Source organism: Sardina pilchardus, chromosome 21 (assembly GCF_963854185.1).
Source record: "Sardina pilchardus chromosome 21, fSarPil1.1, whole genome shotgun sequence".
Lineage (NCBI taxonomy): Eukaryota > Metazoa > Chordata > Actinopteri > Clupeiformes > Clupeidae > Sardina > Sardina pilchardus.
The window spans coordinates 22,229,676-22,242,214 of record NC_085014.1 but is presented as its reverse complement, the minus strand read 5'-3'; the positions used below and the strand labels follow the sequence as shown (position 1 = coordinate 22,242,214).

Here is a 12,539-nt window from a genome sequence, read left to right as displayed (position 1 = left end):
GGCCATCTAAGTTGTGGGACTGCTGGGTGGGAGCAGGAGGATGACATCATCAGTGTGCGACTCACACTCTTGGGAAGAGCGGTGGCGGAACATGAAGCGCAGGTGGATCCTTTGCATCTCTTCAAGAGGGATGGATACCTGCAGAACACACCACACACACACACACACACACACACACACACACACACACACACACACACACACACACACACACAATGAATGCATGCGTGCATGACACACACGCAAACACACACATGACAAATGTACACAGGCACGCGTAATACACACACAGAGATGGATTTAGTTCAGTTCACTGTAACACTGCACACACACACACAAACAAGTGGATTTAGTTCAGCTCTCTCTCTCACACACACACACACACACACACACACACACACACACACACACACACACACACACACACACATATATTGCTCCCATTCTTTCTTTCCTCCTCTCTTTCCCCATGTCCTCAAATACTCACTCTCACTGACAGCCCCACCTGCCCCAATCACCCCCACCATCCAATTTTCACCCCTCCCCAACACGCACACTCACACACACACACCCCCCCGCACACACACACACACACACCCCGCACACACACTTCCCTTTTACCTTGAAAGTCTCCATCCATCGGGGCTGCTTGACCTGATAGTAGATGACCGATTTGTACTCGTTCAGCGGCTTGTCTCCCGCCCCGAGGCAGATAGAATTCTGCAAGAAAAGAGGCCACAGAGACAGAGAGAGAGAGAGAGACAGAGAGAGAGAGAAAAAGAGAGAGGGAACGAGAGAGAAAGAGAGAGAGAGGGGGGAGAGGAGTGAGATAGAGGAAAAGAGAAACCATCAATCGCGTTCTCCAGGGCCCACCTACCGCTAGATAGCCCAGAGGAGCGCTAGATAGCCGGCAGACCCGCGTGACTGATGGGCCCCACAAGAGGAAGAAACGCGCACGCCGGCGTCTTCACCAGCTCCACCGGGGACCCACAAGCACCCAGATAGGCTGGAGGATCCGGGCCGGACGCGGGGCGCAGTTGGAGCCGTTATCTACGGATCGCTGGACCCAAATCAGCTCACTCGCATAGCGGACATCTCTTAGCCCACAAGGAAATAAATGTGTGTGTGGGCACAAAGAGTTTAATCTTCAGCTCCATGTATGGCAATAGAGAGCCACAACACCAGACCAAAGTCTTGCTTTGTTTGTGTTTGAGTGTGTGTGTGTGTGTCTGCGTGTTTGTGTGTCAGTGTGTGTGTGTGTGTGTGTGTGTGTGTACGGTAGAGCTCCACAGAAGCATGAAATGCAGTCTGTTCCAGAAAATCAGAGAATCAGTTGAGCGCTCTGTAAGTGTGTGTGTGTGTGAGTGTGTCCGTTTGTCTGTCTGAGTAAGTCAGTGTGCTTTTGTGTGTGCGCGTCTGTGTGTGTGGGGGGTCACTGGGTTGAGTCCTTCATCTCACACTCCACAACTTTCTGCAATGAGAAAGAGGGGAATGGAGGAAGGCGACAGAATGGGGGGAAAAAAGGTGCCGCAAAATGGCTGCCAGGAAGATATCACTTGGTACGTGAATCTGGACTAGACAGATTAGTATCACCCATTTCCAATCTAGCGAGCCAGCCATCCATCAGGCCCTGCAGCACACAAACTCTCTTGGATACATCTCTATGTGGTTGAAAATACAAAGGAAAACCTTCTAGAATATTCCCAAGGCCAATGATCAACTCTGGCTATTATGGTTATTATTCTTAATATATTGTGAGCTCTTGATGTATTGAGGCATATGACAAATCAACTTGAACTCGAACTTGCTCGTGCCTGTAGATAATTCAAGAGAGGAGAGGACATTTATGACGGATAAATTCTAGCACATTCTTTCCAGACGTGTCTAGTCCTCCCGTTGGAGATGGATCCCCCTGCCGTGCTCAGCTGCTACTTTCATCACACACACTTGGACTTAAGGATTCCAACACCTCTGGGTTTGATTAACCAGACTGTGTGTTTATATCATTCGCACAGTTGCTTCAGCTTCTGGTTGATCTTAACATGGATGTGTGGCCACATATACAATTCAACCTCAAACAGTAGCCGGGGTGAGCTGATGCAGGCTATTTCTGTTGATGTGCGCTGCCTGTGTTGTGGTCTGCTGTATGAAGCACACCACCCTGCAAATACAACCACAGCAGCCACCCTTTGCACCAACCACGCCCCGGGGAAGAAGACACTACAACACCATCTGTCATTGCATGGTTGTGTGTGCATTTGTGCAACCATGTGCACGTGTGTGTGTGTGTGCGTGTGTGTGTGCGTGTGCGTGTGCGTGTGCGTGTGCGTGTGCGTGTGCGTGTGCGTGTGCGTGTGTGTGTGTGTGTGCGTGTGTGTGCATGCGTGTGTGCGTGCGTGCGTGCAAACTCACCGGCACGACCTTGCCCTCCTCGTCGCACACCCACATGATGACCTCCACGTTCTTCTGCGTGGTCTTGTTGTACTTGTCGAAGTCGCCGGACACCAGGGTCATGTAGATGTCGTTGCGCACGTCCCCGGGCATGATGATCTCCGGGAAGCCCAGTTTCCTGGCCACCACCGTGTTGCGGTCCACCAGGTGAGGGTAGTCCTTGCGGATCTGGATGATGTCCCCCACCAGCACCTTCATCGTCACCCACAACCCTGCCGGGACAAGGTGGACACAGATGACCGGATCGTCCATCCACTGGCAAGCCCACCATATATCCGCTCTCCACAGCTATATATCAGCTCTCCACAGGAGGAGGTGTAGTGACCAGCAATTAAGAGAAGCACTGAGATAATGGCTACAACAACAGAGAGACAATTAAGTACCGTACAACCAAGAACAAGTGTTTACTGTTGTGGTACTGGGTTGGTGCATTGGTGATGAACTAGCTTGCCACTCAATGTAAACAAACAGAGTAAGTTCTCAAACTCAAAGCACTGAGGCCATACGCTCAAATAGCCTGTGGTATTTTGTGCATGCATGGTCAGATGCCTCAAAGGTTGGGTTCTCATGCTACATTAAACTGCCTCGGTTTGGCTACTGTTACTACATGGACAAGATGCATAACGCATGAATGTGCGATCCAGAGATGTGATATGACGCACGTGCGGAAGTGTAGAGTAGGAGAACATGAGGATGAATGAGGGCATGGAACACAAGAACATGTAGAGGAACATAGGCATAGAACATGAGAACATGTATAGGAATGTAGGCATGAAACATGAGATCATGTATAGGAATGTAGGCATGAAACATGAGAACATGTATAGGAACATAGGCATGAAACATGAGAACATGTATAGGAACATAGGCATGGAACATGAGAACATGAAGAGGAACGTGGGCATGGAACATAAGAACATGCAGAGAAGCGTAGGCAGAGTTGTGCTGTATGGGAGGATTTAAAGGTGATGTTGTACAGGAAATACAGAGGGCCACTGGTGTGGAGACATGTGACAGGCGTGTGATTGGTCATGCAGCAGGGGTGGGCGGGAGCTGTGCTGCTGCAGTGGCTTACCCTGTCCCCCACTGTCACCTCTCGAGGCGATCACTTTGTTCAGCAAGGTGTGAAGGAAGTCATTTTCTGCTGTAACCCTAGACAGACACACACACACACACACACACACACACACACACACACACACACACACACACACACACACACCCCAAGGGCACAAAGATATGCAAAAGTCATATTCACAAACATACACACGCGCACACACGCCCAAGCACACACACACACACACACACACACACACACACACACACAAAACTCGTATATCCACAGGCCTTGAGCTGTTTGACAAAACTGCATATAAAGAGGTTGAATAAATTGCTGCGCTGTAAACAGGCCCCCTGAGTACGAACACAGATGATACAGAAGAAGAGCCAAAACATGGAGAGAATCCCGCGAGAAAAAACAAACAACAGGACAGAAAAACTCACGGATGAAAGGGGATGAAATACTGCTTCTCTTCTTCAGACTCAAATTTCCCTTTGATAATGTCACTGATATCCATCACTGTAAACACAAGCGCGCACACACACACACACACACACACACACACACACACACACAAAAATGCACATGTCAGCTGGTGACAACATGTGATTATTCATCTACTATTAATGAGCCTTCAGAAGCTGTCACCATTTCTCATATGAGATCTCTGAGAACTTTTCTAAATATAAGGCACACTCATGTTTTGAATGCCTCATTTTCTCTTGTTGACTTAACTAGGTTACAGATCTGCACTCTAATGTGTGTGTGTGTGGGGGGGGGGGGTGCATCGCTATGCACACATGGGTTCAAAGACTACACAGTTTTCTTCTTCTGTGCCATGTGAGGGGAAAAGTTAAAGTTTTCTCTTCAGAGGTTTCTCGAGCCACTTGTGATACACTATTCATCTTCTTCTCTGGACTCAAGGAAAACACTCCTCTTTCTACAGGAGGATTTAAGAGACTCCCTACCAAAGGATTTTTGGACTTGCAAAAATACACAGCAGAGTGAGGATACGATTATTTGAGAACTGGTGGAGAGTACTTCACTGCAACATACAGGCTTTCTGACCAATCCTGATTATATGACTAACACATCTCAATGATGAGTGTCAAAACTAGTCAAAGCTGGAAAAAAGAGTTCAAAAGAGGCATGCTCACACTTTTTTTTGTGACTGATGCAAATGATTCAAGTTTACAATTCAATAACTGAATGGTCAGTGAACAGATCCTGACCATTAACTGACTGATCATCTAAGTAAGTGAATGGGTGTGTCTGTCTGTCTGCCTGTCTGTCTGCCTGTCTGTCTATCTTTACTTGATCCCTCCATTGCAATTTGATCCCTCCATCAAATCATGACACAAACACACCACGGCCAGATTCTGTCATAAGTCCTCACGACAGTTCCTTGTGACAGAGCTCAGTGATAAAAAGGGGACATCATTCACTACTTGTCACAACAGCCTCTCAAAAAAAAAGTATCGTGCCTAGATATTAGAAAGTGACATGTTGTTACATCAGTTGAACTCTGAGAGCTGTCACATTCATTTCAAAAGCTCAGTGTCATATCTTAAGCATTGCTGTCATGCTGACTAATTACAGAATAAGCCAACTACAAGAACACGTTTTTAAGCTACTGTAGGAATAGACCTCCTGATTCTTTCAATTGCACAAGATAGGAATGAGATTGTGTAGACCAACCTTTTTAGACTGGTCTGGACTTGAGTCTGGTACGATTGAGAGCTAGTTAACAGCACAAACATAACACTGGAGCCGTTGGCTGTTTAATGTCAAGATGATATCACGCATGTTTAACGGAATCCAAATAGCTTCAACAACGGAAAGAATCACAAATGATTCCAATCTATCGCTTCTTGCTGCAACTGAACACAGTACAAGTGGCAGTACCATTGACTCAGACTTCTCATGATTCTCACTGACACATTTCACCTTTTCGAGACTTAGAAATAATGGGCTACAGTACAGTGAGAAAGTACAGGGCGTCTCACTGCAGACTCCCTCATCTGTGTGTCTGGCCCACTGACAGCCCAGACTGCTTCATGGACTGAAGCGATTCATTAGGAGGCCCTCCATCTCTAGTCTGATGACCGCTCCTCTGACCGCTACTGCCCCCAACTGCCCCAACTGCCCCTCACCTGCCACCCCGCACGGCCTGCGCAGGCCCAGGGTGCACTTCTTGGAGTGGGACTCCTTCAGGTCCATGCGGCCCACCCGCACGATCTGGCAGATGAGATAGATCTTCTCTCTGTTCAGGTCCTTGTTGCCCAGGTCCTGCAGGCACAGACACAACCCAGAGAGAGAGAGAGAGAGAGAATATAAGAGAGAGAGAGAGAGAGAGAGAGAGAGAGAGAGAGAGAGAGAAGTGAGTGAAACCCAAAGAGTCTATGACAGGCTGTGTTATAAATGGAGAGAAACGGAGATATCGAGGCTATTTATAAGGCTTTTGCACTGCCCGGATAATGTACTGCCTGTTTTCCCGGGCACCGGCAGAGACGAACTATCATCCCTCGCAAAAAGCTGACTAAAATTGCAGTGATTCATTCCGTCCGAGCATATTAAGCCGAAAGAAAAGCCCAAAGGTAGCGGCTATTACAGGGAAGTAAAAATATTATCCTCAAGAGCCCCAATTTTATGGGTGCACGGCACCCCCCGCAAAAACAGTGGAGTCTCAGCAACACTATCAATCTGACGGCAGCAGTCATTGCCAATTACTTCCTGATTACACTGGGTACATTGAGGGGGTAATTGCAGTATACTGCCCTGCTTCCAGCACTCAGTCCAGATGCCTGGGACGTGTCTGAGAGGGTGATAAGACTGGGACATATTCATCACCTTAAGTGCCAAATGAGCTGGCGTCGCTAGTGAGGTGTTTAAGGGGAGACACTGGGAGAGTGGATGTGGGGTTTTGAATGGCAGGCAGAGGCAGGAGGAAATAGGAAAGGGATTTGACTGCAAACAACTAGAAACTATTTCATTCAAACACCCCACACACACACACACACACACACACACACACACACACACACACAAAGTGACAGAGACACATACACACACACACACACACCACCACCTCAGTTGAGAACTCACAGTGAAGACGACCTTCAGGTTGTTCAGCATCTCAATGTCGGCGGGGAATCCTCCGCTCCCCCAGCGCACTAGGTAGTTCTCACTGCAGACACAACACGACACTCACAATATGACAACGTGTCTCACCACCCACTTCTCACTGCAGAGACAACACAATACTCACAATATATGACAACCAGCCTCACAACACACTTCTCACTGAATATTTTGATTGAACTGGCATGAGTAGAAACTTATTGGTAGAAATTGGAGCTGAGGTGGAGAGGATGCTATCCACCTTAGGAATGTCTAGCTTGATGAGCTAGCTGAAGGTTTGTTTAAGCATGTACTGCATGTTTACAGTATACATTTTTAAACAGAGAATGAACCAATATGAATGAGAGAGAAAAAGAGAGAGAGATAGAGAGAGAGAGAGAAAGAGAGAGAAAAAGAGAGAGAGAGGGAAAGAGAGAGAGTGTTAATCTGCCTGACAGACCTGATAATGGCCTGTTTGTGGGGGTCATAAAGGGACATGAACAGCTCAGAGTCCTCTCCGATGCGGCACACAAAGTTGCGGACGAAAACAAACAAGCTGTGAGTGGGAGACGACTGGATGCGCGCGGAGATTCCGGAATGATCCGTCTGGGTGTTGGACTAGAGGGAGAAAAGCGAGACAAAGGAAGAACAAGGGAAAGGACGAAAAAGCATAATCAGGACACGCGCAAAGACTTGGCTGAGCCCTTGCACAGCCATTCAGGTAACTCATAACAGTAATGACATCCTTTTCTGGTCCCTCTAAAGAGAAAGAGCGAGCCCCTGTGGAAATACAGCTTCAATTAAACGTGGCCCTGTTCAATGTGAGAGGAGATGATATACCCCTTCATATCAGGCGCGGCGTTAAAAATGAATGGTTTAATTAATGCGCTCCTATCTATCAGGCTCAGCTGTGCCTCTGTTCTCAATATTGAAATTTCAAAGCCAGATGGAGCCCAGTGACAAAAAAACAACAGCTTTATAACTAATGCACAGCTTTTGTTCGTCCAATGCAGATTATTTAAATTTTTTTAAGCACGTACTGCATGTTTGTACATATTATTATTGTGTTACAGAAAAATCTAACATTAACTAGCAGCAAGTTACACAACTATGACATTAACCATAAGGTATGATTGCTTCTTTAAGAATATGAAGTCATTCATAAAGTACATGGTGATGTTATGTTTGATGTGGTTTGGTATGAATGACGGAGACAGGGGATTGGGGATTATCTGACCTGCTCCTCTTTGATGCGCTCCGTAATCTTGCTGCTGGTATTCTCGTGGGCCCGGAACAGGCTGATGACGCTGGCTTGATCCGGGTCCAAAATGTTCCCGTCGGCATCCCGGACCACAAGATCCAGCTCCAGGATCCTGGGAGAGAAATGAGGGTGGCCGTAAAGGGAGGGGAAGAAAGTAATGTTAAACTGATCAACCATGGCTAATTGAGAATATATATTATATTCCTCTGTGCCCAGGCTATACATCATCTCAAGCCAATTACAATGCAACAAAAAATAATCTGCATGATAATAGGGGCCATTGTGCACATTTTTCATCGATATAATTAACCTAACAGTACTGTAGGAGAAGCCGGTCCAAACTTTGTGGACTTCTGAGAGCACGATTCTTTTTGGATTGTTTCATTAGTTTTCAACTGGTAGCACTCTAGTCTCGAGCAGCGCTATTACAGTGAGTTAATGAAAGAGGAAATTGAACAGTTAGACGAGGTACCGGTTGCCATAGTCGATTTTGGAAGTGACTTTCTGCTTCAGTTCCTTGAACTCGTCGCTAGGCAACGTGCCCGATAGGAGCTGTGAACGCCATTCCATTAAGTCCCACATGAGTCTCTGGACTTGAGTAACACGCTCTTTCTTATTGGCCTGCGAAACACAAACAAAGACAATCTGTTTTGCCCTCGGTGGACCAAAACACACTTCCCCAGTGTATTTAAACACAAAACCACTTAGGCAGGCCATAAATGTCAGGATCAAACAAATAATGGTCATTAAGACATAGCCGACTGAACACTAGCACAAAAAAAAGGTGCCTTCAATTATATAAGCCTATTGTTCAAGAGACCTTTTAGAAACAAATATTAAATGTTAACAATAATTAGGGATGCTAATTGAAAAAAGGTTCCTGTGATGTGAATCCAGGTGTCGTACCACAAACAGCTGTTTCCAGATGCTGCCCCACTCCCGCAGAGTAGTGGTCACCTCCTTCACCAGGGGCAGCTCTCCCGATAACACCACCTCCTCATCTCTGCAGGGGACACAGACTTTACATCAATGTGCCAACATCATTTTGCAATTTCATGAAATGAATACTGAAGATGGATAGATGGATGAGCGGATGGATGGATGCATACCCTCGTTTTTCAACAATGACTTCCTTCAGTTCAATAATGCTGGCAGGAAAGGCCCCCTGCAGACATGACAAAACAGAAGGCATCGTGACAGTCAGATGTTACTGTAGCTTTGGGAGATCAAAGAGAGACGAAGCCAATGGAAAGTAAGGGGTTGATGCTGTTTATGCATAATCACACTGTTCTTTTGATGTTTCGCTTGGCAATAAAAACACACAAAACAAACACTTTTTTTGTAAGTGAGCCCAAATTCAAATCTACCCACTGAGACCTACATACAATGGCAAAGAGACAGGACTCACCTCCTTGGTCTTGTTCTTCACCAAATACCCCTTGTACCAGCCTGGAAAAGAAAAGGATCTTCTCAACTATCCATTCATCTATCAACTCAAACTGACTTAAACACAGAACCATTACAATCAGGAGTACGCTGCCACTCAGACACTTTTGAGGTAGACCGATGTCATTTGTGATGACTTTTCATGATCCCGAGGAAGCATCCATGGTTCATAAACTGTAATATTGGGCCTAGTGCATTTGCGGTAGAGCTCCTGTGTCTGCTACTTTGCTGTAAGCGCCCCTTGAGTCAGCTCTATCTGCTGCAAAAGTTTCTAGGGCCGGCTTGATTTACTGCATAAACAATCAGGAGAGCGGTCTGGGGGAAACGCCATACTAGGCTCCTCCGCATGGTCAAGGGAGAGGGGGTGTCTTCGGCTGGTGGGGTTCAGAGGAGGGACAATAATGAAAAGTAGACAATCCTAGGTGGCAAACAACTCGTCTTACACCTAATTCTAAAGACAAAGACCTCTCTCCTACACCTAAAAAGGAGAGAACCAGAAAGCCACAAGGCTACACAGCGTTACATACATTATAGGCATGATGGGAGGAGAGCCTCCAAGAGAGTCTGCATCATTTTAATTAGCCTCACTGACACCTAAAAAGCAGGGCAACAGAAAAACACAAGGATTCCTAGACGGCCTCCATCATTATATTTGACTTTACTCTGTGCTGATTGGCTAAAAGAAGTTTGGGATGACGCGAAGAGACAACGAAATGTGTCCCAGGTGTTTAAGAAACAGGACACAGCCATGCCTCGTCTGGACATTCATCGGGGGCCCCAGCGGATGACACCTCACCTTCTCCCTACTGTCTTGACGGTCAGCCTGAAACTTTGCTTTCTCTGCACTATCACAGTAATATGGAGAATAAAGATCAACAGCCTACAGAAATCTCCTGTCTGCATCGTCTCCTTCGGACGCTTTGTTCCAGGGTGCTATTTAGCATATTAAGTGTTAAGTGTTAATTGGATTCGGGAAGTGGATATTTTCCACAAGACATTCTAAATGACATAGATCCAAAAGTGCCACACATTTTACACAAAATCAGGCCCAATATTCTGAGAACATTAAGAATGTTAGGCCTCAGTGGCCCTCTCATCATAACCATATCTACTTTGTCAAGGTTAAGATGCTTAGTCATTTATGTCTCCCATACTACCTACTGAGGCAATCAATGTGTCAGTCTGTGGACAGTCATACTGAACCAGTCTGAGGATTTACAGATCTGGACTGCATAGTGATCTCAGCAGGCCTCATCTCTCCTCTCTACACATAGCAGCCCACCCTTCTGCACCCTGATGAAAACACACTGCCCTGGGGCTCCCAGCAGCTCACCTTCACAGGCCAACTCAATGTGCACGGTGTCCCCCACCTCCAGGGACAGCTGCCGCTCATGCTTGGCTGTGAAGTTCCACTTGACTGTGGAGGGGAAGAGAGAGGGGTAGAATGAGAAGAATTAAGGTTCAGAAGAGGTCACAGATGTCTTGGCCACTGAAGGTCTTTAATGCAGGCCTATGTAGCTGCATTGCAGAGCAGGTCCTGTATGGACTAGATGAGAGTGCTTGGTGGTTTAGGGGCATCATGATTAGATATTTGTACCTAGTTTTGCATGCCAGTGATCTTTACTCCTTACTACTATATACTGTATAGGTGTGTCTTTCACTCCCTTTCGCATGCACACATGCATACACACACACACACACACACGCACATGCACAAGTACACATACACACACAAACGCACACGCGCACACACACACACACACACACACACACATGAGCTATGGTGGTGGTGGTGTGAACATATGAGCTTACTAACTCTAGTTACTTCCTCTCTGCAAGTCTCTGACTTCCTGTACCAGACTACGTAAACATGGCGAAAAGGAGAGGGAGAGGGCAATCTGATGTGTCATCATGAGAAAATAAAAGTTTAAATTCAGCATGATATTGCACCAGGGGACCCACACTTTTTGAAAATGTAAAAAGAATATGCAGTTTGATCCATATTAAAGCAGCACTCTGTGTTTACTAAGTCAAAAAAAAAAGCGAAGCTTTACTTCCTCTACTAACAGACCACAATGAAGTGTCACCACCCACTATGAGAAAGCTAGGCTAGAGCTTCAGTGTTCTAAAAATATAATGACTTTTGTCCAAATGTAAAATATATCACTTTAAGTATTTGCATTTAAACTCTCTTGAATTTCCACTTGCTCAGCACACTGTTTGCATTGCACAGACATCAACATATTTCACGCACATTAAAAGAACATCAGCCCAATTAAAATTGTTCAGTTTTACTTCAGTGAGTGTGTGATTACAGTGTTTTTTTCCGAGTCAAATAACTCAAAGAGTGGATAAGCAGAATGCAATCTTATAATAAAGCCCATTTATGCCGACAAGAGCTTGAGAATAGGGAGAGCAATAAGCAAGTCAGCATAACTACTCATTTTTTAATCTCTACAGTGTTTTTAAGCTTTCTGTGTAAGCTTAGAGCCGAAACCCCTCTCTTGCAATAGCAGTCAAATCCTCTGTATAAACACAGCTGTTTTAAACCTCAACTTTGTTTGAAATGTTTGAAAAGTGTTGTTTTGAGACCGTTGAATTACACCTGCCCACATCCTGTCTAACAGGAAGTTTAAACCCGAGGTTCCCCCAGGTCCAAAAGGGCCCGGTTCTTGCAAGGCACCACGCTAGTGAGCACTCTTGAGGACACGTCTACCATGAAAAAAGAAGACCTTACCAACGCCATATCTAGCAGAGGAGGTCTGCGTCCAGGGAGCCATGGCTGACGGAGAACAGCGTTTTCCTCCTTCCCTTAGTGGATGGCTCTCTCTCTCTCTCTCTCTCTCTTGCTCTCTGAGTTCCGTGATACCTCTCACTTCTGTCTTTCTGTATGAGTGACAGTGAGTTACGTTCCTCCCCTTCCTCTTCGCGCTGTCATGTTTTTGGACACTTCTCCACAGAGAGGTGCTTTACGGGGCTGTCAATCAAAAACCATCACTTGAGCTTTGATTAAGGGACTAATTTATTATTTTTGCAGATGTTAAATTATTGATACTATCGCTGACAGACAGAATAAATTAGATTAGAAATGAGCACACCATTAGAGGAACCTGTTCAGAAGCAAGCCTCTGAACTACAGACTATTCATAGTTCCTCTCAACACATGGGAAAACCACTTGTGCTGCTGACCGCTGGGATGAA

The 12,539-nt window shown here is 45.9% G+C and overlaps 1 protein-coding gene across 1 annotated transcript in view; it reads right to left on the bottom strand.

Annotated features, from left to right (window-relative positions):
- Window positions 1-12,195, bottom strand: part of LOC134069448 (dedicator of cytokinesis protein 2) — a 106,602-nt gene extending 94,407 nt beyond the window's left edge. Inside the window, exons 1-15 of the mRNA XM_062525413.1 lie at window positions 12,076-12,195; window positions 10,672-10,755; window positions 9,301-9,341; window positions 9,002-9,057; window positions 8,799-8,895; window positions 8,365-8,513; window positions 7,869-8,004; window positions 7,092-7,249; window positions 6,617-6,698; window positions 5,665-5,800; window positions 3,955-4,030; window positions 3,527-3,603; window positions 2,413-2,663; window positions 622-720; window positions 66-138 (exon numbers count right to left, since the gene is read on the bottom strand). Of these exons, the coding sequence (XP_062381397.1) occupies window positions 66-138; window positions 622-720; window positions 2,413-2,663; window positions 3,527-3,603; window positions 3,955-4,030; window positions 5,665-5,800; window positions 6,617-6,698; window positions 7,092-7,249; window positions 7,869-8,004; window positions 8,365-8,513; window positions 8,799-8,895; window positions 9,002-9,057; window positions 9,301-9,341; window positions 10,672-10,755; window positions 12,076-12,118 (1,558 nt within the window). The 5' untranslated portion in view covers window positions 12,119-12,195. The remainder of the gene's footprint in view (window positions 1-65; window positions 139-621; window positions 721-2,412; window positions 2,664-3,526; window positions 3,604-3,954; window positions 4,031-5,664; window positions 5,801-6,616; window positions 6,699-7,091; window positions 7,250-7,868; window positions 8,005-8,364; window positions 8,514-8,798; window positions 8,896-9,001; window positions 9,058-9,300; window positions 9,342-10,671; window positions 10,756-12,075) is intronic.
- Between the last annotated feature and the right edge of the window lie 344 nt (window positions 12,196-12,539).